The 25705-nt window shown below is 43.0% G+C and overlaps 5 protein-coding genes and 1 pseudogene across 12 annotated transcripts; 2 read left to right on the forward strand and 4 right to left on the reverse strand.

Moving 5' to 3' along the window:
- Positions 1-1368: 1368 nt before the first annotated feature.
- Muc68Ca (Mucin 68Ca) lies at positions 1369-11796 on the reverse strand. The gene is made up of 3 exons (XM_041777300.1): positions 10392-11796; positions 8329-10292; positions 1369-7995 (listed from the first exon to the last, which is right to left on the reverse strand). The coding sequence occupies exons 1-3, from the start codon at positions 11794-11796 to the stop codon at positions 1369-1371; spliced, it is 9996 nt and encodes a 3331-aa protein (XP_041633234.1).
- Positions 11797-12262: 466 nt separating this feature from the next.
- On the reverse strand, positions 12263-14627 carry LOC108073872 (aldo-keto reductase family 1 member B1-like; annotated as a pseudogene).
- A 631-nt stretch (positions 14628-15258) lies between these two features.
- LOC108073834 (Aldo-keto reductase 1B) lies at positions 15259-18843 on the reverse strand. 4 transcript variants are annotated; one of them, XR_001770669.3, is made up of 7 exons: positions 18701-18843; positions 18557-18644; positions 16718-16860; positions 16173-16656; positions 15904-16112; positions 15620-15790; positions 15259-15393 (listed from the first exon to the last, which is right to left on the reverse strand). XR_001770669.3 is itself a non-coding variant. In XM_017165613.3 (6 exons), the coding sequence occupies exons 1-6, from the start codon at positions 18772-18774 to the stop codon at positions 15348-15350; spliced, it is 1044 nt and encodes a 347-aa protein (XP_017021102.2). In that variant the 5' UTR covers positions 18775-18843; the 3' UTR covers positions 15259-15347. The 4 variants fall into 4 exon arrangements, 2 of the variants coding, with proteins under 2 accessions (XP_017021102.2, XP_017021104.1); XR_001770670.3 differs by lacking the exons at positions 18557-18644; positions 18701-18843 and adding an exon at positions 18111-18274; XM_017165613.3 differs by lacking the exon at positions 15620-15790.
- A 125-nt stretch (positions 18844-18968) lies between these two features.
- LOC108073870 (aldo-keto reductase family 1 member B1) lies at positions 18969-20661 on the reverse strand. The gene is made up of 5 exons (XM_017165657.3): positions 20501-20661; positions 20258-20448; positions 19969-20111; positions 19214-19912; positions 18969-19153 (listed from the first exon to the last, which is right to left on the reverse strand). The coding sequence occupies exons 1-5, from the start codon at positions 20553-20555 to the stop codon at positions 19105-19107; spliced, it is 1137 nt and encodes a 378-aa protein (XP_017021146.1). The 5' UTR covers positions 20556-20661; the 3' UTR covers positions 18969-19104.
- A 103-nt stretch (positions 20662-20764) lies between these two features.
- Positions 20765-22219, forward strand: PCID2 (PCI domain-containing protein 2). The gene has a single exon (XM_017165617.3). It carries the CDS (start codon positions 20979-20981, stop codon positions 22167-22169), a length of 1191 nt encoding a protein of 396 aa, XP_017021106.1. The 5' UTR covers positions 20765-20978; the 3' UTR covers positions 22170-22219.
- Positions 22220-22422: 203 nt separating this feature from the next.
- Positions 22423-25067, forward strand: Apt1 (Acyl-protein thioesterase 1). 5 transcript variants are annotated; one of them, XM_017165803.3, is made up of 6 exons: positions 22423-22537; positions 22763-22915; positions 22992-23023; positions 23243-23786; positions 23843-23897; positions 24741-25067. In XM_017165803.3, the coding sequence occupies exons 2-5, from the start codon at positions 22868-22870 to the stop codon at positions 23891-23893; spliced, it is 675 nt and encodes a 224-aa protein (XP_017021292.1). In that variant the 5' UTR covers positions 22423-22537; positions 22763-22867; the 3' UTR covers positions 23894-23897; positions 24741-25067. The 5 variants fall into 5 exon arrangements, with proteins under 5 accessions (XP_017021292.1, XP_017021290.1, XP_017021293.1 ...); XM_017165801.3 differs by having other exon boundaries at positions 23880-23897; XM_017165804.3 differs by lacking the exon at positions 24741-25067 and adding an exon at positions 24560-24654.
- Positions 25068-25705: the final 638 nt, after the last annotated feature.

The raw sequence follows: 25705 nt of genomic DNA on the forward strand, positions 1-25705 counted from the left end.
AGAAATACCTTGAAGATGTATTATTTCTTTAATTATAAAGAAAAAGAAAATATTATAAACTTTTGTTTTAAAGGAAAGTTTAAGATGTATGAACTCTCGTTTAATAACGTCTGTTAGACTACTATGTCAATTGAATTCTCCCGTAGCGTTTGCTTACCCCACGGGTTTCTGACTCTGCATTATTAGAGATTGAATTCCAAATAACATTTGTGTAAATATGTCTAGTAAATATTTATTTATTTTTTTCTTTTTGGGAAAAGTATAAAGCAGCCAGAAGCGCAATTAAAATTTTAGTCATCTAACGAAGCCATTATGAAGTCGAAGGTTCTGTTAATTATCTTTTCGGTGTTACTTGCGGCCATATCATGCGCCTTTGCCCAATCTACTACAACCACTGAGGAGGCCCCTTGGTCCGCCGAAGCCTCCACCGAATCTCCGCCAGCATCCCAATGGCCATGGACGAACTTGTTTCAGTTTATCAAAAACAGCACCGGAAATAAGTTTTATTTCTTCTTTTAGAGTGCATGTTTCCAGAAATTAACGTTGCAATAAAATGATTTTAGTTGATCTACTAAAAAAATAAACACTGTCTGGTTATTTTAATTAAATATAAATTAATTTAATTTCAATTACAATATTATTATTTTATTTCTTACATTTCTGTGTGTTGTAAGACGATTTTAATATTTTAGTTCTTCCATTCATTATTTTATATTATAATTTTAGACGTCTGGAAGGCAGTGAATTTTCCGACCCCATAAATCATATATATTCTTGATTAACAGGCGAGTCTTTCTAGGCATGTCGGAGGAAAAAACAATTTTTTTCATTTTTTCAAAGTTTCATAAGGGGTTACATCGTTAAAATTTTCAATTATTAACAAAAAATTTGATTTCTTAAAATTTAAAATTCAGTATGCAGATTTGTCAACCTAGAAAAAACAAACCCAGAAAATCTTTCCGAATTTAAATTAATAGATTTTTGACTTAGTTATGCAATTTTTTAACTTTGATTGGACTAAAAAATTATTAACATTTTCTTTTTTAAGAATATTATATTGAGTTTTTCTTTTACTCTTTATTTCTTGTAATTTATAAATTTCCAAAACTTGTTCCCCTGGTATCTTGAGCCTTTCCACGATTCCTTAATAATCCAAACTTTATTAATACGTTTCTATCTTCATAAAAAATCTTATTTATATTTTCACTTGAACATAGGTGAGCCTTTTTCGCTATTAACAATAGTAAAACTACGATCAACTCAAATGAAAATACGATTAGTAATATTCAAATGCATATATTTTACAATCATATAAATTAAAGCCAAACACTCTTTTTTTGAGGCTTAGTCCATGGAAAAGGACTTGCTTTAATATTGATTGCTCCATCTTCCCCAACCGGCCCTGTATGGACGCCATCCATAGCGCCAGTTGGGCTGGGCTCCGACGCCCACCCAACGTTGGTTACCCCACCAGTAGGGATATTGTCCGGAACCGCGAACGGAGCCACCTTGCATCGAACCGTCGCTGCCCTCCGAATCATCCACATTCTGGCCGTCTACGGATACTTCTGCGCCATCCGTGCTGTCACTCTCTCCTGTGGAGCTCCTGGTCCACGATTGCGAGTCCTGCGACTGTCCATCGTGACTATTCTGACCTCTGGCATATCTGAAACGAATGTCGGGAGATCCTTGGACACCGGAGGCATCACTGGAGAATCCTGAGCGCTGAGACCACGATTGGACGCCACGAGATCCTCCTGGACCTACAACAAAACCGTTGCTGTGATCGTCTGATGAAATGCCCGCAGTGCTTCGTTTAATCAGCTTTGACCAAGAGTTTGATGAATCTTCGCTATTCACAGAGGTGGTTTCCCCAGTGGAAGGCTGGCTGCTCGAGCGGCTTGTCCAAGAAATTGTGTTGAGGGGATCGGACAATTTCTTTGATGTAGTTGACCACGAGTAGTTGGTCTCTGTCTTGGGCGCCGAAGAAGACTTGGACGTTGTAATTGTGGTCACAGTTTTGCTTGTCTTTCCACTCGATTCAGGAAGACTAGATGACTTTGAGGAGAAGGTCTTTGTTGTCTTAGTAATTGTCGAGCTGGATTTTCCGCCATTAACACCTGCGGTGACGTCAACTATAGGCACAGATGAGCTGCTTCCCTGATTACTTCCGCTCGTGGACGTGGTTGTAGTTGTCGTTGAAGATTTACTGGAATTTGCACTTTCGTCTGAGGAGCTTCCCAGAGACACTTTCACAATAGGAGAGGATGATGCTCCTGATTGACTGTTGTCCGAGCTGGATGTCACAGTTGTGGTCGTAGTTTTGCTAGACCCAGAGTTGGGAATCTTTGAGGTCTTCGAAGAGTAGGTCTTGGTAATCTTAGTAATTGTCGAACTGGATTTTCCTCCATTAACACCTGTGGTGACGGCAACTATAGGCAAAGATGAGCTGCTTCCCTTATTACTTCCGCTCGTCGTGGTTGTAGTTGTCGTTGAAGAGTGGCTGGAGTTGGCACCTTCGTCTGCGGAACTTTCTTGGGAAACTTTCACAATAGGAGAGGATGATGCTCCTGATTGACTGTTGTCCGAGCTGGATGTCACAGTTGTGGTCGTAGTTTTGCTAGAGCTAGACTTTCCACTTGACTTGGGAACCTTTGAGGTCTTTGACGAATAGGTCTTAGTTGTTTTTGTAGATTTCCAGCCAGATTTTCCAATTTTAACACCGGCGGTGACATCAACAGGTGGCACAGATGAGCTGCTTCCCTGATTACTTCCGCTCGTCGACGTGGTTGTAGTAGTCGTTGAAGATTGGCTGGAGTTTACACCTTCGTCTGCGGAACTTTCTTGGGAAACTTTCACAATAGGAGAGGATGATGCTCCTGATTGACTGTTGTCCGAGCTGGATGTCACAGTTGTGGTCGTAGTTTTGCTAGAGCTAGACTTTCCACTTGACTTGGGAACCTTTGAGGTCTTTGACGAATAGGTCTTAGTTGTTTTCGTAGATTTCCAGCCAGATTTTCCAATTTTAACACCTGTTGTAACATCAACAGGTGGCACAGATGAGCTGCTTGACTGATTACTTCCGCTCGTCGACGTGGTTGTAGTTGTCGTTGAAGATTGGCTGGAGTTTACACCTTCGTCTGCGGAACTTTCTTGGGAAACTTCCACAATAGGAGAGGATGATGCTCCTGATTGACTGTTGTCCGAGCTGGATGTCACAGTTGTTGTTGTAGTTTTGCTAGAGCTAGACTTTCCACTTGACTTGGGAACCTTTGAGGTCTTTGACGAATAGGTCTTAGTTGTTTTTGTAGATTTCCAGCCAGATTTTCCAATTTTAACACCGGCGGTGACATCAACAGGTGGCACAGATGAGCTGCTTCCCTGATTACTTCCGCTCGTCGACGTGGTTGTAGTTGTCGTTGAAGATTGGCTGGAGTTTACACCTTCGTCTGCGGAACTTTCTTGGGAAACTTCCACAATAGGAGAGGATGACGCTCCTGATTGACTGTTGTCCGAGCTGGATGTCACAGTTGTGGTCGTAGTTTTGTGAGAGCTAGACTTTCCACTTGACTTGGGAACCTTTGAGGTCTTTGACGAATAGGTCTTCGTTGTTTTTGTAGATTTCCAGCCAGATTTTCCAATTTTAACACCTGTTGTAACATCAACACCTGTTGTAACATCAACAGGTGGCACAGATGAGCTGCTTGACTGATTACTTCCGCTCGTCGTGGTTGTAGTTGTCGTTGAAGATTGGCTGGAATTGGCACCTTTGTGTGTGGAACTATCCTGGGATGATGCTCCTGATTGATTGTTGTCCGAGCTGGATGTCACAGTTGTGGTCCTAGTTCTGCGAGACTTTCCACTTTTCTTGGGAGTCTTTGAGGTCTTTGAAGAATATGTCTTAGTTGTTTTGGTAGATGACCACCTAGATTTACCGCCTTTGGAGGAGCTTCCTTGACTGACTTCTGCAACAGGAACAGTGCTAGATTGTCCCTCATCTGTAGAAGTGGTCGTGGTAGTCGTAGTCGTGGACGAAGACTGGCTTGAGCTGCCATTATCGTTGGAGGAGCTTCCCTCAGTGATCTCAACAGCAGGAACAGTGCTAGATTGTCCCTCATCTGCAGAAGTTGTCGTGGTAGTCGTAGTCGTAGACGAAGACTGGCTTGAGCTGCCATTATCGGTGGAGGAGCTTCCCGAAGTCACTTCGACGACCGGGTTGGAAGAGGTGCTAGATTGTCCCTCATTTGCAGAAGTTGTCGTGCTGGTCGTAGTCGTGGACGAAGACTGGCTTGAGCTGCCATTATCGTTGGTGGAGCTTCCCTCAGCGATCTCAACAGCAGGAACAGTGCTAGATTGTCCCTCATCTGTAGAAGTTGTCGTGGTAGTCGAAGTCGTGGACGAAGACTGGCTTGAGCTGCCATTATCGTTGGTGGAGCTTCCCTCAGCGATCTCAACAGCAGGAACAGTGCTAGATTGTCCCTCATCTGTAGAAGTTGTCGAGGTAGTCGTAGTCGTGGACGAAGACTGGCTTGAGCTGCCATTATCGTTGGTGGAGCTTCCCTCAGCGATCTCAACAGCAGGAACAGTGCTAGATTGTCCCTCATCTGTAGAAGTTGTCGAGGTAGTCGTAGTCGTGGACGAAGACTGGCTTGAGCTGCCATTATCGTTGGAGGAGCTTCCCTCAGTGATCTCAACAGCAGGAACAGTGCTAGATTGTCCCTCATCTGTAGTAGTGGTCGTGGTAGTCGTAGTCGTAGACGAAGACTGGCTTGTGCTGCCATTATCGGTGGAGGAGCTTCCCGAAGTCACTTCGACGACCGGGTCGGAAGAGGTGCTAGATTGTCCCTCATCTGTAGAAGTTGTCGAGGTAGTCGTAGTCGTGGACGAAGACTGGCTTGAGCTGCCATTATCGTTGGAGGAGCTTCCCTCAGTGATTTCAACAGCAGGAACAGTGCTAGATTGTCCCTCATCTGTAGAAGTGGTCGTGGTAGTCGTAGTCGTGGACGAAGACTGGCTTGAGCTGCCATTATCGTTGGAGGAGCTTCCCTCAGTGATTTCAACAGCAGGAACAGTGCTAGATTGTCCCTCATCTGTAGAAGTGGTCGTGGTAGTCGTAGTCGTGGACGAAGACTGGCTTGAGCTGCCATTATCGTTTGAGGAGCTTCCCTCAGTGATCTCAACAGCAGGAACAGTGCTAGATTGTCCCTCATCTGCAGAAGTTGTTGTGGTAGTCGTAGTCGTAGACGAAGACTGGCTTGAGCTGCCATTATCGGTGGAGGAGCTTCCCTCAGTGATCTCAACAGCAGGAACAGTGCTAGATTGTCCCTCATCTGTAGAAGTTGTCGTGGTAGTCGTAGTCGTGGACGAAGACTGGCTTGAGCTGCCATTATCGTTTGAGGAGCTTCCCTCAGTGATCTCAACAGCAGGAACAGTGCTAGATTGTCCCTCATCTGCAGAAGTTGTTGTGGTAGTCGTAGTCGTAGACGAAGACTGGCTTGAGCTGCCATTATCGTTTGAGGAGCTTCCCTCAGTGTTCTCAACAGCAGGAACAGTGCTAGATTGTCCCTCATCTGCAGAAGTTGTCGTGGTGGTCGTAGTTGTGGACGAAGACTGGCTTGAGCTGCCATTATCGGTGGAGGAGCTTCCCGAAGTCACTTCGACGACCGGGTCGGAAGAGGTGCTAGATTGTCCCTCATCTGCAGAAGTTGTCGTGGTGGTCGTAGTCGTGGACGAAGACTGGCTTGAGCTGCCATTATCGGTGGAGGAGCTTCCCGAAGTCACTTCGACGACCGGGTCGGAAGAGGTGCTAGATTGTCCCTCATCTGTAGAAGTTGTCGAGGTAGTCGTAGTCGTGGACGAAGACTGGCTTGAGCTGCCATTATCGTTGGAGGAGCTTCCCTCAGTGATTTCAACAGCAGGAACAGTGCTAGATTGTCCCTCATCTGTAGAAGTGGTCGTGGTAGTCGTAGTCGTGGACGAAGACTGGCTTGAGCTGCCATTATCGTTTGAGGAGCTTCCCTCAGTGATCTCAACAGCAGGAACAGTGCTAGATTGTCCCTCATCTGCAGAAGTTGTTGTGGTAGTCGTAGTCGTAGACGAAGACTGGCTTGAGCTGCCATTATCGGTGGAGGAGCTTCCCTCAGTGATCTCAACAGCAGGAACAGTGCTAGATTGTCCCTCATCTGTAGAAGTTGTCGTGGTAGTCGTAGTCGTGGACGAAGACTGGCTTGAGCTGCCATTATCGTTTGAGGAGCTTCCCTCAGTGATCTCAACAGCAGGAACAGTGCTAGATTGTCCCTCATCTGCAGAAGTTGTTGTGGTAGTCGTAGTCGTAGACGAAGACTGGCTTGAGCTGCCATTATCGGTGGAGGAGCTTCCCTCAGTGATCTCAACAGCAGGAACAGTGCTAGATTGTCCCTCATCTGTAGAAGTTGTCGTGGTAGTCGTAGTCGTGGACGAAGACTGGCTTGAGCTGCCATTATCGTTTGAGGAGCTTCCCTCAGTGATCTCAACAGCAGGAACAGTGCTAGATTGTCCCTCATCTGCAGAAGTTGTCGTGGTGGTCGTAGTTGTGGACGAAGACTGGCTTGAGCTGCCATTATCGTTTGAGGAGCTTCCCGAAGTCACTTCGACGACCGGGTCGGAAGAGGTGCTAGATTGTCCCTCATCTGCAGAAGTTGTCGTGGTGGTCGTAGTCGTGGACGAAGACTGGCTTGAGCTGCCATTATCGTTGGTGGAGCTTCCCTCAGCGATCTCAACAGCAGGAACAGTGCTAGATTGTCCCTCATCTGTAGAAGTTGTCGAGGTAGTCGTAGTCGTGGACGAAGACTGGCTTGAGCTGCCATTATCGTTGGTGGAGCTTCCCTCAGCGATCTCAACAGCAGGAACAGTGCTAGATTGTCCCTCATCTGTAGAAGTGGTCGAGGTAGTCGTAGTCGTGGACGAAGACTGGCTTGAGCTGCCATTATCGTTTGAGGAGCTTCCCTCAGTGATCTCAACAGCAGGAACAGTGCTAGATTGTCCCTCATCTGTAGAAGTTGTCGAGGTAGTCGTAGTCATGGACGAAGACTGGCTTGAGCTGCCATTATCGTTTGAGGAGCTTCCCTCAGTGATCTCAACAGCAGGAACAGTGCTAGATTGTCCCTCATCTGCAGAAGTTGTCGTGGTAGTCGTAGTCGTAGACGAAGACTGGCTTGAGCTGCCATTATCGGTGGAGGAGCTTCCCGAAGTCACTTCGACGACCGGGTCGGAAGAGGTGCTAGATTGTCCCTCATCTGTAGAAGTTGTCGAGGTAGTCGTAGTCGTGGACGAAGACTGGCTTGAGCTGCCATTATCGTTGGAGGAGCTTCCCTCAGTGATTTCAACATCAGGAACAGTGCTAGATTGTCCCTCATCTGTAGAAGTGGTCGTGGTAGTCGTAGTCGTGGACGAAGACTGGCTTGAGCTGCCATTATCGTTTGAGGAGCTTCCCTCAGTGATCTCAACAGCAGGAACAGTGCTAGATTGTCCCTGATCTGTAGAAGTTGTCGTGGTGGTCGTAGTCGTGGACGAAGACTGGCTTGAGCTGCCATTATCGTTGGTGGAGCTTCCCTCAGCGATCTCAACAGCAGGAACAGTGCTAGATTGTCCCTCATCTGTAGAAGTTGTCGAGGTAGTCGTAGTCGTGGACGAAGACTGGCTTGAGCTGCCATTATCGTTGGAGGAGCTTCCCTCAGTGATTTCAACAGCAGGAACAGTGCTAGATTGTCCCTCATCTGTAGAAGTGGTCGTGGTAGTCGTAGTCGTGGACGAAGACTGGCTTGAGCTGCCATTATCGGTGGAGGAGCTTCCCGAAGTCACTTCGACGACCGGGTCGGAAGAGGTGCTAGATTGTCCCTGATCTGAAGAAGTTGTCGTGGTAGTCGTAGTCGTGGACGAAGACTGGCTTGAGCTGCCATTATCGTTGGTGGAGCTTCCCTCAGCGATCTCAACAGCAGGAACAGTGCTAGATTGTCCCTCATCTGTAGAAGTTGTCGAGGTAGTCGTAGTCGTGGACGAAGACTGGCTTGAGCTGCCATTATCGTTGGTGGAGCTTCCCTCAGCAGGAACAGTGCTAGATTGTCCCTCATCTGTAGAAGTTGTCGAGGTAGTCGTAGTCGTGGACGAAGACTGGCTTGAGCTGCCATTATCGTTGGTGGGGCTTCCCTCAGCGATCTCAACAGCAGGAACAGTGCTAGATTGTCCCTCATCTGTAGAAGTGGTCGAGGTAGTCGTAGTCGTGGACGAAGACTGGCTTGAGCTGCCATTATCGTTTGAGGAGCTTCCCTCAGTGATCTCAACAGCAGGAACAGTGCTAGATTGTCCCTCATCTGTAGAAGTTGTCGAGGTAGTCGTAGTCGTGGACGAAGACTGGCTTGAGCTGCCATTATCGTTGGTGGAGCTTCCCTCAGCGATCTCAACAGCAGGAACAGTGCTAGATTGTCCCTCATCTGTAGAAGTTGTCGAGGTAGTCGTAGTCGTGGACGAAGACTGGCTTGAGCTGCCATTATCGTTGGAGGAGCTTCCCTCAGTGATTTCAACAGCAGGAACAGTGCTAGATTGTCCCTCATCTGTAGAAGTGGTCGAGGTAGTCGTAGTCGTGGACGAAGACTGGCTTGAGCTGCCATTATCGTTGGTGGAGCTTCCCTCAGCGATCTCAACAGCAGGAACAGTGCTAGATTGTCCCTCATCTGTAGAAGTGGTCGAGGTAGTCGTAGTCGTGGACGAAGACTGGCTTGAGCTGCCATTATCGTTTGAGGAGCTTCCCTCAGTGATCTCAACAGCAGGAACAGTGCTAGATTGTCCCTCATCTGTAGAAGTTGTCGAGGTAGTCGTAGTCGTGGACGAAGACTGGCTTGAGCTGCCATTATCGTTGGTGGAGCTTCCCTCAGCGATCTCAACAGCAGGAACAGTGCTAGATTGTCCCTCATCTGTAGAAGTTGTCGAGGTAGTCGTAGTCGTGGACGAAGACTGGCTTGAGCTGCCATTATCGTTGGAGGAGCTTCCCTCAGTGATTTCAACAGCAGGAACAGTGCTAGATTGTCCCTCATCTGTAGAAGTGGTCGTGGTAGTCGTAGTCGTGGACGAAGACTGGCTTGAGCTGCCATTATCGGTGGAGGAGCTTCCCGAAGTCACTTCGACGACCGGGTCGGAAGAGGTGCTAGATTGTCCCTGATCTGAAGAAGTTGTCGTGGTAGTCGTAGTCGTGGACGAAGACTGGCTTGAGCTGCCATTATCGTTGGTGGAGCTTCCCTCAGCGATCTCAACAGCAGGAACAGTGCTAGATTGTCCCTCATCTGTAGAAGTGGTCGTGGTAGTCGTAGTCGTAGACGAAGACTGGCTTGAGCTGCCATTATCGGTGGAGGAGCTTCCCGAAGTCACTTCGACGACCGGGTCGGAAGAGGTGCTAGATTGTCCCTGATCTGAAGAAGTTGTCGTGGTAGTCGTAGTCGTGGACGAAGACTGGCTTGAGCTGCCATTATCGTTGGTGGAGCTTCCCTCAGCGATCTCAACAGCAGGAACAGTGCTAGATTGTCCCTCATCTGTAGAAGTTGTCGAGGTAGTCGTAGTCGTGGACGAAGACTGGCTTGAGCTGCCATTATCGTTGGTGGAGCTTCCCTCAGCGATCTCAACAGCAGGAACAGTGCTAGATTGTCCCTCATCTGTAGAAGTTGTCGTGGTAGTCGTAGTCGTGGACGAAGACTGGCTTGAGCTGCCATTATCGTTGGTCGAGCTTCCCTCAGCGATCTCAACAGCAGGAATAGTGCTAGATTGTCCCTCATCTGTAGAAGTTGTCGAGGTAGTCGTAGTCGTGGACGAAGACTGGCTTAAGCTGCCATTATCGGTGGAGGAGCTTCCCGAAGTCACTTCGACGACCGGGTCGGAAGAGGTGATATATTGTCCCTGATCTGAAGAAGTTGTCGTGGTAGTCGTAGTCGTGGACGAAGACTGGCTTGAGCTGCCATTATCGTTTGAGGAGCTTCCCTGAGAGATCTCAACAGCAGGAACAGTGCTAGATAGTCCCTCATCAGCAGAAGTTGTCGTGGTAGTCGTAGTCGTGGACGAAGACTGGCTTAAGCTGCCATTATCGGTGGAGGAGCTTCCCGAAGTCACTTCGACGACCGGGTCGGAAGAGGTGCTAGATTGTCCCTCATCTGTAGAAGTGGTCGTGGTGGTCGTTGTCGTGGACGAAGACTGGCTTGAGCTGCCATTATCGTTTGAGGAGCTTCCCTCAGCGATCTCAACAGCAGGAACAGTGCTAGATAGTCCCTCACCTGTAGAAGTTGTCGAGGTAGTCGTAGTCGTGGACGAAGACTGGCTTGAGCTGCCATTATCATTGGAGGAGCTTCCCTCAGTGATCTCAACAGCAGGACCAGTGCTAGATTGTCCCTCATCTGTAGAAGTTGTCGTGGTAGTCGTAGTCGTGGACGAAGACTGGCTTGAGCTGCCATTTTCGGTGGAGGAGCTTCCCGAAGTCACTTCGACGACCGGGTCGGAAGAGGTGCTAGATTGTCCCTCATCTGCAGAAGTTGTCGTGGTGGTCGTAGTCGTGGACGAAGACTGGCTTGAGCTGCCATTATCGTTGGTGGAGCTTCCCTCAGCGATCTCAACAGCAGGAACAGTGCTAGATAGTCCCTCACCTGTAGAAGTTGTCGAGGTAGTCGTAGTCGTGGACGAAGACTGGCTTGAGCTGCCATTATCGGTGGAGGAGCTTCCCGAAGTCACTTCGACGACCGGGTCGGAAGAGGTGCTAGATTGTCCCTCATCTGTAGAAGTGGTCGTGGTGGTCGTTGTCGTGGACGAAGACTGGCTTGAGCTGCCATTATCGTTTGAGGAGCTTCCCTGAGAGATCTCAACAGCAGGAACAGTGCTAGATTGTCCCTCATCAGCAGAAGTTGTTGTGGTAGTCGTAGTCGTGGACGAAGACTGGCTTGAGCTGCCATTATCATTGGAGGAGCTTCCCTCAGTGATCTCAACAGCAGGACCAGTGCTAGATTGTCCCTCATCTGTAGAAGTGGTCGTGGTAGTCGTAGTCGTGGACGAAGACTGGCTTGAGCTGCCATTATCGGTGGAGGAGCTTCCCGAAGTCACTTCGACGACCGGGTCGGAAGAGGTGCTAGATTGTCCCTCATCTGTAGAAGTGGTCGTGGTAGTCGTAATCGTGGACGAAGACTGGCTTGAGCTGCCATTATCATTGGAGGAGCTTCCCTCAGTGATCTCAACAGCAGGAACAGTGCTAGCTTGTCCCTCATCAGCAGAAGTTGTCGTGGTAGTCGTAGTCGTGGACGAAGACTGGCTTGAGCTGCCATTTTCGTTGGAGGAGCTTCCCGAAGTGCTTTCTACAACGGGTTCGGAAGACTGACCCTCATTTGAGGTTGTTGTAGTAGTTGTAGTTGAGGATGAGGGCTGGCTAGACACTCCATCATCGTTAATATCATCAGAAGTTGTCTGGCCATCAATGGATTGACCATATATTTCGTCGAAGATATTAGAACTTTCATTTGATATTTCAAGATTCTTTTTTCCGTTGGCACAGTTCACGTAATTTGGATTTCCGAGCAATTCGCCGTCATGAAGTAGGATTAGCTTTCCGAAGAGCCTATCCAGCAGCCACAGACGGATATCCTTTCGGATGTCTATTAAAGTTTGTCGAACACTTTCACAACACGGCTGGGGCTTAATATCCGGGGTAGCCACCGCCGTAACCGTTTGGGATTGGGATTGGGCCGCTGCGAGGGCCAAGAGAGCGGCCACAACCGCGACGAAAATCAAGCGCATGATCCTCCAAGAGACCGGGAGTCGGATCAAAAAGATCTGTTGCCCAAATTTGGGATTTGAGGCCTTTTATACCCTGGCCCGGGAGTCTCGCTGTATTTCGGCTATTTGCCTAGATGCTTTTGTATAGCTTGCGAATTTCATTTGCTAAACAACATTTGGTACTTCCATTGTTGCCACGAAAATAAGACAAAAACTAAGCAAACTGTCTGAACTATACTATATATGTCCAAACAAATACCTCCTTTAAATACCTATTAGAGAAACAACTGTGCAAAATATTTGTTCTTAGCTTGGCTTAAACACTTGTTAGATATTTTGACTTTACGTAAATTGCGTGCTCGTGTCGGAATTATACGTCAGAGGTGCATTAGCCGATTTTTGAACAATTGAATTAAGACACACGGGAACGGTTTATTTAGACAGCCAGTTTTAAAGAAATGTGGGATACACAAAATACTTTCGCTTCTGTTTATTCATACGATTTGGGATTATATGATTGTGTAACAAACTATAATATTTGACTACGGAGTTTATTTTTCTTTTAGTATTCATCGTTTTCGAAGGGATGATGGGGGTGGCCAGCAAATCTGTAAATATTAAAAGATTATTTATTATTTATATTAATAGAGCATATTATTTATGCTAATCTACGACTTTTAATTCAAGAAGAAAAAGACAGTGAAAATTAGAAAACATAAAGCACACATAAACACTTTAAGCAAAGATTGTTTTTTTGTGAATTATTGTTTGCTTGGAAAATATAGAATTATTCAAGATTTATACTTGCTAGGAAATAGGATCATTTTAATATTTTAAATCAAAATTGATTACTTACTGCAGAACAGGAACCACACGACCGTTGCACTCCAAGCTGTCTATGATTTCGACTTCCTCGGGTGTTAGCTCAAAGTCAAAGACCTGGAAGTTCGACTCAATGCGGCTCTTGGTCGCCGATTTGGGCACTACGATAACACCGCGCTGGATCTGGTAACGAATAAGAATCTGTCCAGGAGTCTTGTTCTTCTTGGCGGCAATCGCCTTGATCTATATAAAAAGTAAGGTAAGAAGGGTTTTTATTTACTCTACAAATAATTTAAAAACATCTCTAAAATTTACCTTTGCCTCCTCCAGGACAATCTTAGGATCGCCAGCCGAAAAGCGGCTGGGAGAGCCCAAGGGACTGTATGCGGTGATCGTAATACCCTTCGACCTGCAGAAGTCAATCAGTTTCTTCTGATTCAGATATGGGTGACTCTCCACCTGGTTGGTTACTGGTATGATCTTGGCCACCGCCAGAACGCGCTCGAGTTGCCTCTTATTAGCTTCTCTAAGGCCTTCCAGGTATCCACATAATCGACTGAAGAAAACAGAGTCTTGCCGTTCTCATCGACTGGGATCAGTTCGCCACCCTCCTGAAAACCCATTGGCCAGTGGAGCAGATAGAGATCGAGATACTTGAGCTTCAGAGCGCTAAGAGTATTCTCCAAAGCTCCCCTGACCAGATTGGGACTGTGGAATGTGTTCCAAATTTTGCTGGTGATGAAAAGATCCTCGCTGGGAATGGAAGTGGTTTAATACAAAACACGAAAAGGAAATAAGTTATAAACCAACCGCTTAACCACGCCCTCCTTGATCTTGGCCTCCACGGCCTTTCCAACCTCGTCTTCATTTTGGTAGACATGAGCACAGTCAATGTGCCTGTAGCCAGCATCGATGGCGTTTTTCACAGCCTCGGTAACCTGACCTTTGGGGCTCTTGATAGAATAAGTAAAAAATAAACAAATTATTGATTATTCTGTAATTTTAAAATTGAAATCTTTTGGATACATGTTTGTGCTATTACATAGCTTAACATTTTTATGACTGCACTTGATATTTGCAAGTAATACTTTAAATCAGAAAATAAGGTTTTCTGGAACAAACTGTATCTAAAGATTTTGAGTACATTTGCAGCTTTTAATTCACAATTTCACAACCAACATTTATCTGCCACTTGACGTCGCTTATCATTAATGAAAATATAAAAATTGATTTGAGTTAGAATATTGAATAAAATGTAGCTCTCCTGTTTAATTTATAATTCTTTCAAAATAAAATTCTTCAATGTTGATTGTATGTTATAATAATAGGTAAAATTGTAAAAGATAAGAAAAACATACCCTAATAATACCCTTGCCATTTAAGCACTTCTAATCAGCAGTTTTTCCACTTGATCTAAATAGATTTTTAGTTTATAAATTTAATTTTACCTAGAGCTTTGCCGGTGCGAGTCTTACGTAAATTATAGATTTCATTTTAGGGGGCTCGTCTTTCCGTGATTATACCTATACACATGTACATGCACTAAGAGTTAAACCTATAACCATATTCAGTGAGACTGTAGTGTTTAGGAAACCTCCACTTCAGATAAGAATAATGTTTATCAACCGAGTTTGAAATAACGTCAGACAATGTGGCCCAAATCTATGGCTGTATGTCTGGTATATCAGATGGTGATGCAGCACATATTTGAGACGTTTGTGAAATTCCCAAGAAGGGAGAAAAGGTCACCTTGGCTAAAAGGTTAGAAAGATTTTAATTTCACTTTAGAAAGGAAGTTAAATCCCCTATTAAAATGAACGCAGACAGAGCCAATAAGGCTTTCAGACTAATGTTAAAAATATAATAATAATATCTATCATCCAAACTTTATAAATCTAAGAAATTAATGTTCTACTTACGCCCCAGGTTCCCAGCCCAAGGATGGGTATCTCCTGGCCGTTGTTGAATTTAACTTTTGGTACTGTGGGAGCCATTTTGTAAGATAAGGATTGATAGGGGTTAAGGCTATATAATACAGTAGGTCTACTTCTACGTCACTTTCAGGGAAAACTGAACGGCGTTACTCAGTGGTTGGCTGTTTAAATACTTTTTGAAAACTTTTTCAGGGTTGCAGGGGCATGTAATCAAAACATTCCACGTGTAGCTATTTCTCTCTAATCAGGTAAGTCTTTTTTGTTGTTGCAGACACACTCTCTTAGTTAGTTTGGAGATTTTTTTGAACTCTTATTTTATTTATCTTTAATGGTATATCTTTATATTTTTTAGTTTTCTGATTATCTATGTATATTTCTTTAATATATATTAAAGGGATGGAAAGCCAGTAATTGGCAATTTTTTCTAGCGGCTTTTTTATAATATATCTATGTATTTAATAATATTTAATATATTTTATAATAAAGAATGTCTCAGTACAGCACCATTCAGGTAAAATTATTTTAGTTTGGTTAGGCCTCATTAATATGTTTTTAACATTTTGTTAAAAGTACAAATTTTAAGATTACAAAATATTTAGTACCAAAAAAACCAAAAGACATTTTCCTAAAGCTTTTTTTGTATCTAAGAAATAATAATAAGCTTTCCCCTTTATTCACTATAAACTGAACATATTCAGATTATCTGATCCCCGAAAAAACACACCAATTAGTTTTATATATATTATTTTTTATGCATACGATTTAAGGTTATTTGTGTAAGAAATTATACATTAAAATTGTGCACCGGGTTGACATTTAGTATTCGTCCCTTGCAAAGGGATGGTGGGGATGACGCTGGTGGCTGTAAATATAAAAGAATCATTATTAGTATTTTATTCTTAAATTATTAAATCACAAAAAACTGTATTAACAAAATTAACACAACTAGAAAGCAACTAGGAGCTGTTATCTAACTAGATTTAGTAGCAAACTATTTGGTTTATGTCTATAAACAAGGCAACTAAAATATACAAGCAAGAGAGGGTAAACTAATAACACATATACTTGTATGTATAAACACCATGTACTTGTTTATAAAGATCGGCTTCACTTGCTGATAATTGTTTGCCTTTCAATGGTTTTGGATTTCTTGGGTTTTCTCATTTATAAGAATTCTTTGAAATTATTTGCCTGGCAAATATCGATTTCTTGAGGCTTAAAACTCTTCGTGAAATGGATAGTGCTTATGGGTACCAATGCTATATAAATATAAATAAAAGGACAATAGAAAATGACAAATTAAGGTAAATAGAAAAACCTTTCAAAATAATAAATTTATAAATAAAAAAATTAAATTTCTTTTGAAACTTACTCCACCAAGGCAACCAGGCGACCGTTGCACTCGAAGCTCTCAATGATCTCGACCTCCGCGGGTGTCAACACAAAGTCAAAGACCTCAAAATTGGACTCAATGCGATCCTTGGTCACAGACTTGGGAATCACAATATTGCCGCGCTGGATTTGGTAACGGATAAGAATCTGTCCCGGGGTCTTGTTCTTCTTGGCTGCCAGTTCCTTGATCTATGATTAAAAATGTTATGTAAATTTATGTTTATTTTTAAATATTACTAAAATATCCACCTTAGGTTCCTCCAGGATGACCGGATCACCAGCCTTGGCCCAGGGGCGGTTGGGCGAGCCCAAAGGACTGTAGGCAGTGATCGTAATACCCTTGGACCTGCAGTAGTCCATCAGTTTCTTCTGCGGCAGATACGGATGGCACTCGACCTGGTTGGTGGCTGGCACGATCTTGGCCACAGCCAGAATGCGCTCAATCTGATTCTTGTTGAAGTTAGACACTCCAATGGACTTGACCAGACCATCTTCCACCAGCTTCTCCATGGCCTTCCAGGTGTCCACATAATCAACGTCCGAATAGGCAGTCTTGCCATCCTTATCGACGGGGAACAACTCGCCACCTTCCTTGAAGCCCATGGGCCAGTGGATCAGGTAAAGATCGAGATACTTGAGCTTCAGAGCGCTCAGGGTTTTCTCCACAGCGGGCCTGACCAGATTGGGGCTATGGAATGTGTTCCACACCTTGCTGGTGATGAAGAGATCCTCGCTGGAAATGAAAGTGGCTTAATATTGAAATGCAGATAAAATGTTTAGGGTTTAGGACCTACCGCTTGACCACGCCCTCCTTGATCTTGGCCTCAACACCCTCTCCAACCTCATCTTCATTCTGGTAGACATGAGCACAGTCAATGTGCCTGTAGCCAGCATCGATGGCGACTTTCACAGCCTCAGTAACCTGACCCTTGGGGCTCTGGAAAAGCAAAAATGTAAATCAATATTAGTTTAAGGAATTGGAAATATAAAAATAATTGGAATAAGTATGTTTAGACTTTTAAAATATTTATTTAAATTATTTCTGTTATTTTTATTTAATAATTTTGTATTATAAAAAGTGAACATTTATATTCTCAATAAGAAATGAAGGGCTTCTGGAATGTTTTCCACTTCAAACGTCATCATAGCAACGAAATTTCACAATATTTCTAAAGAAGTCGGCCTATCTTGGCTTTACTTATCAGTCCTCTTAGTACCTTCATTTTTAATCAATTATAATTTAAGAGATTTCATTAGGAATATTTTATAAAATATTTGTAATATCAAATGAAAACGGAAGCTTATATTGAGAAGAATGTTGGTTCAAAAAAAGTTCATTTAATTTTGACATAATTTGTATAAACTTTGACCTTCTAATTTATGACTTTAATAAATCATTAATTGTGCTGAATAATATTAGGCATTTAACGATTGCAATAGATAAGGCCAAATACAGAAATACCCTTATAATACCCTTGCTAATTAAGCTCAGCTTATCAGCAATTGTTACACTATAATCTGAATACTGAATACTATATGTTTAGGAATTTCAATTTACCTAGAGCTTTGAGTATAATGAAAATGAATGTTTTCGCTTTGAGGGGCTTGTTTAGAACCTAAAACCACTCCCCTTTCTAGTAAAGAACTCTCATAAAAAACTGTAACAATCTTGTTTAATAAATCCTCACCACTTCAGATAAGGAATGTTTATCAAACTATATATATATGTATATAAATTCATGTAGAGTGTACATCAAGGTGATGATGCGGCAAATATTTGTAAAATATTCCACAAACTTAAGTGGGGCATAAAAGGGTCACCTTGGCTTGGCCAGAAGCTCCAGAAAGATCCTCAAATCATTGAAAACTAATAATTATAGAGCATTAGTTAATTTCATAGTATTGCTGCCAGATTCAACACTTCCACACATACAAAATAAAATTTAAAAATATAAAAAAAAATACTAACAAACACAACCGGCAAACTATCAGGCTGTACAACGCGTGTTGCTATTTTATCTCTCTCATTTTAATTTTATTTTTTGTCTGTCTTTAGTGCAAAAGAGAACTAAGCAAAAAACGGGAAGTCGTGGGCAGCGGAAAACTACTGCGATTAGGGGGTGCTCAAGTGCTATTTAATTGATTTTAGTCTAGAATTTACTAGAATTTATTGCATGTTCTACTTACACCCCAGGTTCCCAGACCAATGATGGGGATCTCCTTGCCGTTGTTGAACTTAACGTTGGGTACATTGGGTGCCATTTTGTTTGCTGTTTGCTTCCCTTATTTAACCGGTAAGAATTATAAATATATATAATACAACGACGGCACTTGTCTAAAACAGAACTGAACAATGTCGCCCAGCTGGTGGCCAGTTTTATAAGCCTCTAAAGCTTATAAAAAACGCAGGAAAAGCTTTTTAAACAGGGCTGCAGTGGTTAGTAAAAAACAGCTGAGCGATCGCAACCGTTAGTTTTGAATTTCAACCCCTTTAAAATAATTATTTCTATTTTAAGTGTAGTTCAGAAAATGCAAAAATAGATTATAAATAATTTAGCAGTAATAATAAATTTAAAAAAATTTAAAATAGTTGCAAATTATTAAGCAAACAAATACCCTTGAATAATACTTACATTCCAAGTTCCAAGGCCAATTATAGGTATTTCATGGCCATCATTAAATTTTATTTTGGGAACTTTAGGGATATCCCTTGGGCAATCGCTAAGGGATTGTTTTTATAAAAACTAATTAAGTATAAAGTTTTACAAATACAATACCACATTAATCTCTCCATTTTACTATAATTCTTAATCGAGTTTCGTATTAGTTGATATTTCCAGAAAGAGTTCATAATAGTATAATTCCTACTTTATTTAAATACATTTTAAATCACTATGAATTGTTAAAGCTGAGCTCACTTTGATTTTCTAATTTCTCTAAACAAAAAATAGCATGATAAAAGTGTAAATAAAAATAAAAAGCCACATTTTAAGGTTCCAAAATGAAAGCTAAAGCAAAAGTCTAATAATTAAAAAAATAACCCAATTTGCATAGCAAAATACATGGATTTATTAAAGCATCTTTAAAACAAGACAAAAGCTTAAACAAAATTCGTGCCAGAAGCTGTATTAATCCTGACATATCCTTCTCTTTACATGTCCTTCAATCCATAGAAACTAATTTATTTCGTTTGGCCAGGCTCAAAAGGATGATGCGGATGACCATAGGCCCTTAAAAAAATAATCCAATAATATATATAAATATTAATAATTAATAAAACTAAAACCTACGCCTTCATGGTCATAAAACGACCATTGCAGTCCAAATCATCAATAGCCTTGGTATCATCTATGGCCAATTCAAAGTCCCAGATCCGCTTGAAGTTGTCGCTCATGTGATGCTTGCTCACAGAACGCGGTATAACAATGATGCCCGACTGCGTCTGATAGCGAAGTAGGACCTGGGCCGCCGTCCTGCCATACTTCTCCGCTATGGCCAATATGGTGGGATGCTGCAGCAGCGGATATGCTCCAGGCTTCTCGTAGGGAGTATGACCCGATCCCAGAGAGCTGTAGGCGGTCACAGCTATGGCATTGTCATAGCATAAAGTAATCAAGGACTTCTGGCGCAGGTACGGGTGGCACTCGATCTGAAGAACCACCGGCTTTAGCTTGGCCACGCTTAGAAGCCGATTGATTTGCTGTTCGTTAAAGTTGGAGACCCCTATGGCATGGACCAGTCCTTGGTCTACGAGATCCTCCATGGCTCGCCACGTGTCTATGTAATCTATATCCTCAAAAACCGCCTTGTTTGTATCCGGGCAGGTGGGATACAGGTTGTCTCCCGACTTGTAGGCCATGGGCCAGTGCATGAGGTAGAGATCTAGATAGCATACACCCAGATTTCTCATACTTGTCTCGCAGGCGCCACGCACTAGCTCAGGTTTGTGATAGGTGTTCCAGAGTTTGCTGGTGATGAAGAGGCTGTCACTGAAGGGATTTTGATTTGAAAAAAGGATTTACTGGATTTTTTGTATATAATTTACCGCGTGACCACCCCTTCCTGCATTTTCTCCCGGAGAGCAGCTCCCACTTGTGCCTCGTTGCCATAAATGTGGGCACAATCAAAGTGCCGGTAGCCAATGTCAATGGCATCCTTGACAGCTTGCGTGATGACCTCCGGAGGACTCTAAAATCAATGGGTTAGAACTTTTAAAAAGCTAAAGTGCAACCAAAGCTCTCTAAGCTTTGGCTTTGACCATGAAATAAACATTTCAAGTGCATTTCTTTGGGCCATTATTCAATAGTATTATTACCACTTTCAGGCAGACTCACCCGCCAGGTCCCAAGACCCACCATAGGCATATTTTTACCATTGCTCAGTAGAAAGTTTGGCGTCGACATTTCTTGGGATTTTCCCTCGTCGTTAAATGTTTTGGTGTTAAAAACGACGGGCCTGTGCGCTATGTTACGCTTTATTTTACAATTTAGCAAGTGAACTAAAACACAGGGACCCGCTAATTTGGCTACAAATAAAAATGTTTGTGACAGTTTCGGAAGCCAACTATATATACATACGTAAATTGTTTAAATTTAGAAACTTGTGGGCAAGCAAAAGACTTTCGCCGAACATAATCGATTTGCAGCCAAAGAGAATTTACAAAATGATTAGTTAATTTTATTTTGTTAGTTTTGAGAACGGTAATTGTCATTTGGACATGTTAATATCCTAATTAAATTTTGGGCTCATAAATTCAAATTTTCATTATAATCAGTAGGCTTTGAAAAATTATTTCTGTTTTCTACAGGCTGTTCCCAACCGAATTAATTAAATGTATATTAAAAAAATTAAAATTAGAATTTCGCTTATATTAATAAAAAGGGTTTTCCGGTGCATTTAAATATTTTAAAGCGGAAAGTGGTCTAACGGTTTTTCAGTATTTTGTTCACCTTATTAGTATTTTTAGTACACTTTTTAGAACATTGGTATATTCGATTGACCGTTATCGATTTGTTGGTCACACTGCCGTTCTTTTGTTTTTATTTCCCCGGTAAAATGTTTGGAACAGTAAATAATTATTTATCCAGCGTGCTAAGTGCCACCGATGACTACGATGGCGAGGCCTTGGGCACCCACATATCCCTGCGCGATGTCCACGTGCAGAACCACAACCTGTACATTGCCCAGCCGGAGAAGTTGGTGGAGCGATTCCTGAAGCCGCCCATAGATGAAGTAGTGTCCGCTCACCTAAAGGTGCTCTATCAGCTGGCCCAGGAGCCACCCAACTACATGGAGGCATACACACAGCAGGCAGCAGCCTGCGGAGCGGTTGTGCGCCTACTGCAGTCGCTGAAGGATGAAAACTGGTGCCTGCCCCTGATGTACCGTGTGTGCCTGGACCTTAGGTACCTGGCACAGGCCTGCGAGAAGCGCTGTCGAGGATTCACGCCGGGTCATGTGCTGGAGAAGGCTGCCGACTGCATGATGGCCTGCTTTCGGGTGTGCGCCGCCGACGGGCGTGCCTCCGAGGAGGACACGAAGCGTCTGGGCATGATGAACCTGGTGAATCAGTTGTTCAAGGTGTACTTTCGCATCAACAAGCTGCATCTGTGCAAGCCGCTCATTCGGGCCATTGAAAATTGCGTGTTCAAGGACTCGTTTCCCCTGCCGGAGCAGATCACCTACAAATACTTTGTGGGCCGGCGGGCCATGTTCGATTCCAACTACCAGGGTGCCGTGGAGGATCTATCGTTTGCATTTACCAACTGCCCGGACCGGTTTGCCAGCAACAAGCGACTGATCCTCATCTACTTGGTGCCGGTGAAGATGCTGCTCGGTTACCTCCCAGCCAAGTCCCTACTCCAGCGCTATGATCTTCTGCTGTTCCATGACCTGGCGCTGGCCTTGAAGGCGGGCAATGTTAAGCGATTTGATGAGATCGTACGCGATCACGAGCTGGTCCTGATCCGTAGTGGTATCTATCTGCTGGTGGAGAAGCTCAAGTTTATGGTGTATCGGAATTTGTTCAAGAAGGTGTTCATTATCCGGCAAACCCACCAGTTGGACATGGATGACTTCCTTGCGGCCCTGCAGTTTGTGGGTGTGACGGATGTCTCCCTGAACGAGGCGCACTGCATCATCGCCAATCTCATTTACGACGGCAAGATCAAGGGTTACATCTCCCACGCCCACAATAAGCTGGTCGTGTCCAAGCAGAACCCATTCCCACCGCTCATTTCACTGTAGGAATTTTTAAAGATTGTAAAGACTAGACATTAAATTGAATACGAAAAGAGTTTTGTTTTATTTTATTATATAATTATAATTTTAGTTAGAAGTTACTAACCCAGAAAGGAGTAATATTCGACCCTATAAATTATTCTTGATCAGCATCAACTGGCGAGTCGATTTGTTAGTTTTTAGTTAATATATTTTAATTGTAAAGAACTTTTTTTAAACACTATCGCGATGGTCTAAAACCCATCGATAGTGCCATCACCAATGTTATCGATAGGAACTATCAATGTTTTGACACCTCTGCTCTTCCTGCTATTTCGCACTCAGCTTTTCACAAAAATTAAACAAATTAACACTAAACATTTGGGATTTACCTGGTAGGTGTGTAGGTGGGAACAGCGTTCGCTCCGGCAGCCCGGCATTCGTTTCTTAGCCACCTGTCCGTGCTCATCTAACGGCGCTCTGCCTCAGCCGGCTGGGCTCTGTCACTTTGCTATCGTAAAATCAATATTACTAATTTTGCTTTGCGTTTACAACGTGACATAACTAATAAACGCGCCAACTAAATTGTGTGTGTTTTCCCCTTGCCCCCCTCGTTGCAGAAATCCGCAGACACAGCAGAAAGCGACGGAAGCAGTCGCCCAAGAGTGCACCTGGATACCTGAAACACTACCTACACCGCCCGCAGTAGAGGCTAAAACGTAGACATGTCTGCGCCGGTCATTGTCGAGGCCACGGTCAAGCAGACCGCCACGGTAAGTATTTTGCCGGAAAGGGGCGGATTGCCTTTGTAGGAATTGGTTTTTAAATCTTCCAAACTTTCCGTTCCAGCTGATTTTCATGCATGGCCTGGGTGATACGGGGTAAGTGGGGTCAGAACAGCTACAGCAGCGGTCAAAATAATAGCTACTTTAGAAAATTAATTAAATATTTAGTTTTTTATTACAATGAAAATGAAGTATCAAGAAATCATTGATTTTTTGCGTTTAAAAATCAATAATTCCTAGCTATTATCTTGACCGCCACTGTATATATAATATTCTGGGTATATATATAATTTTTTTGGTTATTTTCCCTTACAGTCATGGCTGGAGCAGCGCTCTGGCTGCCATCCGGCCACCCTTTATGAAGGTCATCTGCCCCACGGCGCCCACACAGCCCGTTTCCCTGAACGCCGGCTTTCGGATGCCTTCCTGGTTCGACTTGAAGACCCTCGACATCGGTGGACCGGAGGATGAGCCTGGAATTCAGTCTGCTCGCGACAATGTCCACGGATTGATACAGAAGGAGGTGGCGGCTGGTATACCAGCGAATAGGATTGTCTTGGGCGGATTCTCGCAGGGCGGAGCTCTGGCGTTGTACTCGGCCTTGACGTACGACCAGCCGCTGGCCGGCGTGGTGGCTTTGTCCTGCTGGCTGCCGCTGCACAAGCAGTTTCCCGGTGCCAAGGTGAACAGCGAGGATGTGCCGATATTCCAGGCGCACGGCGACTACGATCCCGTGGTCCCATACAAGTTTGGCCAGCTGAGCGCCAGCATGCTCAAGTCGTTCATGAAGAATGTGACGTTCAAGACGTACAATGGACTTTCGCACTCCTCATCGGACGATGAGATGGATGACGTCAAGGTGAGTTCGGCTTGAACTGGAATTCTAGAATTGACCTGACAATGGCAACGCTAAAGAACTTCATTACGCTCTGTCTGCTCTTTTCGATTACAGGACATAATCAGTAAATGGGTAAACTAATTTCCATAGCACTCTTTAGAACGTACGAAAGCCCCCGAACCCGTATCCGACCCCAAAACCCGCACCCGTTGCATTCCAACGATCACGAAAAATGGAGCAGCCGAACATAATTAAAGCGTGCATATTCAATGAAAACTAAAATCAAAGCGCAGTAAGCGAAGAGAGGCACTGGCCGCCAGTGGCCACTTGGGAATCATGCAAGTTATAATGCTCTCTCGTAGCCCAATTATGGAAACTATCACTGAAAATCAATTCGAAAAGCAATCAATTATACACACACGTAGCTATTTACTTAATGAAATGCCAAAAAATACAAAAAACAAAACAAAACTAAAGCAATTTGCGAGTAAAATTCGCGAAAACCCAATTTGATATTTCGCTGTTCGCTGCTTAATTATTTCGGTTTTACTTATTTGGGACTTGTTCGTATTTTAATTGAAAATTAATAAAGTTATATAATCCAAACAAAATGAAATAAACAAAACTAAAAATTCAAACGAATGGATCCCTTAAAAAAGAAACTATATATTTCAGATTGCGGGATGAAACACAACTAAAACCATTTGATTTGTTCATTGTTTCTAACCGAAATACCTTTTGATTTCGACCCATTTTGATTCGAATCTTCGTTTCTTATTTTTTATTTCGCACAGCAACAGAAAAACAATCACCTGTAGAGGCCACAGCGGTGCATCCTTCACTTGTTAAATCAATGGCAATAAACACAAAACCGGTTCCTCTCAGCCCAGACTCTCTCTTTCTCTTTATTATACGTATTATTTCACCTGCTGTCCTGCCGCATCACTCACCATCTCACCATCTATATATTTGCAGACACATTGGGAGAGCCAGAACATGGCTAGAAGGGCGCAATGCTGCCAGATATCATAGTAGCATCCAATGCGCTAGAGTAGTGAAGGTTCCTTCCACAAAAAAAAAAACAAAGCTCCTCCTCACCTCCTAGTCAAGACGTCTCGGCGGGCCGCACGAGAATTGTATTTTAGTGATTATTTTGTACATACACATTGCATACACACATTAACGATGGACTTGGCATTGTCCTGGGTGCCATCCAAGCAAGGCTTGTCCTCTCACCTGGTGAGGTGACAAGAAACTGATTCGCGAAAGCGAATTGCCAATAAAGTTATTTGATGCTCTCAATTCCAAGGCTGAACTTAATCAAAATCAAGAAGTGGGTGCAGCAGTTTAAAAAGTAGGTAAATCTCTTTTTTAAAGTTATTATTCTGTGTAACAGCAACTTTTAAACTTTTCAGCCAGTGTTGCAAAATTTCACATTAAACGGTATGTTATGCTTTTCTTACTTTTTGGTATGTTTTTTATTTACATTTTTGTGATTGCTTAAAAGCTTCAAGCTCTGATTTATCGATAAATAAAAAGGTAAAGGCGGGAATTTAAAAAAGAATTTTTAGGGTTGAGGTTTTTGGGGTTTAATATAAATGATTTCAGATTTACATTTTATTTTATTTAATTATAAATTATATATACAAATTAGCTAGTAACAATAGATTAATACATTTTTTTTTATATTTTACTTTAAACTACAAAAAAATGTCCATAAAATGTATTTTTCTTAGTCTAAGAATTTTCATATTATTTTTTTAATATTATATTTATATAATTACATATGTAAAATGACAATACTAGCTAATTTTTATACACAAGCAAAAAGGTTTACGGTTTTTTTTATAATTTAATAATTACTCATATTTATATTTGAGAACAGTGTTTGAAAATTTTTCCCTTTTCATTGGATAAATCACATTCTCAAAAGATCTTTA

Source organism: Drosophila kikkawai, chromosome 3L, assembly GCF_030179895.1.
Source record: "Drosophila kikkawai strain 14028-0561.14 chromosome 3L, DkikHiC1v2, whole genome shotgun sequence".
Lineage (NCBI taxonomy): Eukaryota > Metazoa > Arthropoda > Insecta > Diptera > Drosophilidae > Drosophila > Drosophila kikkawai.

Excerpts from the sequence above, each read along its gene's own strand:
- Apt1 (XM_017165801.3), top strand. The coding sequence starts at position 22,868 with ATGTCTGCGCCGGTCATTGTCGAGGCCACGGTCAAGCAGACCGCCACG. Across the intron at positions 22,916-22,991 it reads CGGTCAAGCAGACCGCCACG|CTGATTTTCATGCATGGCCT; the intron begins GTAAGTATTTTG and ends TTTCCGTTCCAG. Across the intron at positions 23,024-23,242 it reads CATGGCCTGGGTGATACGGG|TCATGGCTGGAGCAGCGCTC; the intron begins GTAAGTGGGGTC and ends TTTCCCTTACAG.
- Muc68Ca (XM_041777300.1), bottom strand. The coding sequence starts at position 11,796 with ATGCGCTTGATTTTCGTCGCGGTTGTGGCCGCTCTCTTGGCCCTCGCA. Across the intron at positions 10,293-10,391 it reads TGAGGGACAATCTAGCACTG|GTGAGGGACTATCTAGCACT; the intron begins GTCCTGCTGTTG and ends CAACTTCTACAG. Across the intron at positions 7,996-8,328 it reads ATGAGGGACAATCTAGCACT|GGACAATCTAGCACTGTTCC; the intron begins GTTCCTGCTGTT and ends TCTACAGATGAG.
- PCID2 (XM_017165617.3), top strand. The coding sequence starts at position 20,979 with ATGTTTGGAACAGTAAATAATTATTTATCCAGCGTGCTAAGTGCCACC.
- LOC108073870 (XM_017165657.3), bottom strand. The coding sequence starts at position 20,555 with ATGTTCGGCGAAAGTCTTTTGCTTGCCCACAAGTTTCTAAATTTAAAC. Across the intron at positions 20,449-20,500 it reads TCTAAATTTAAACAATTTAC|CCAAATTAGCGGGTCCCTGT; the intron begins GTATGTATATAT and ends TTTTATTTGTAG. Across the intron at positions 19,154-19,213 it reads CGTTTTATGACCATGAAGGC|GGCCTATGGTCATCCGCATC; the intron begins GTAGGTTTTAGT and ends TATTTTTTTAAG.
- LOC108073834 (XM_017165613.3), bottom strand. The coding sequence starts at position 18,774 with ATGAACTCTTTCTGGAAATATCAACTAATACGAAACTCGATTAAGAAT. Across the intron at positions 18,645-18,700 it reads AAAATGGAGAGATTAATGTG|CGATTGCCCAAGGGATATCC; the intron begins GTATTGTATTTG and ends ACAATCCCTTAG. Across the intron at positions 15,394-15,903 it reads CGCCTGGTTGCCTTGGTGGA|CCACCAGCGTCATCCCCACC; the intron begins GTAAGTTTCAAA and ends TTATATTTACAG.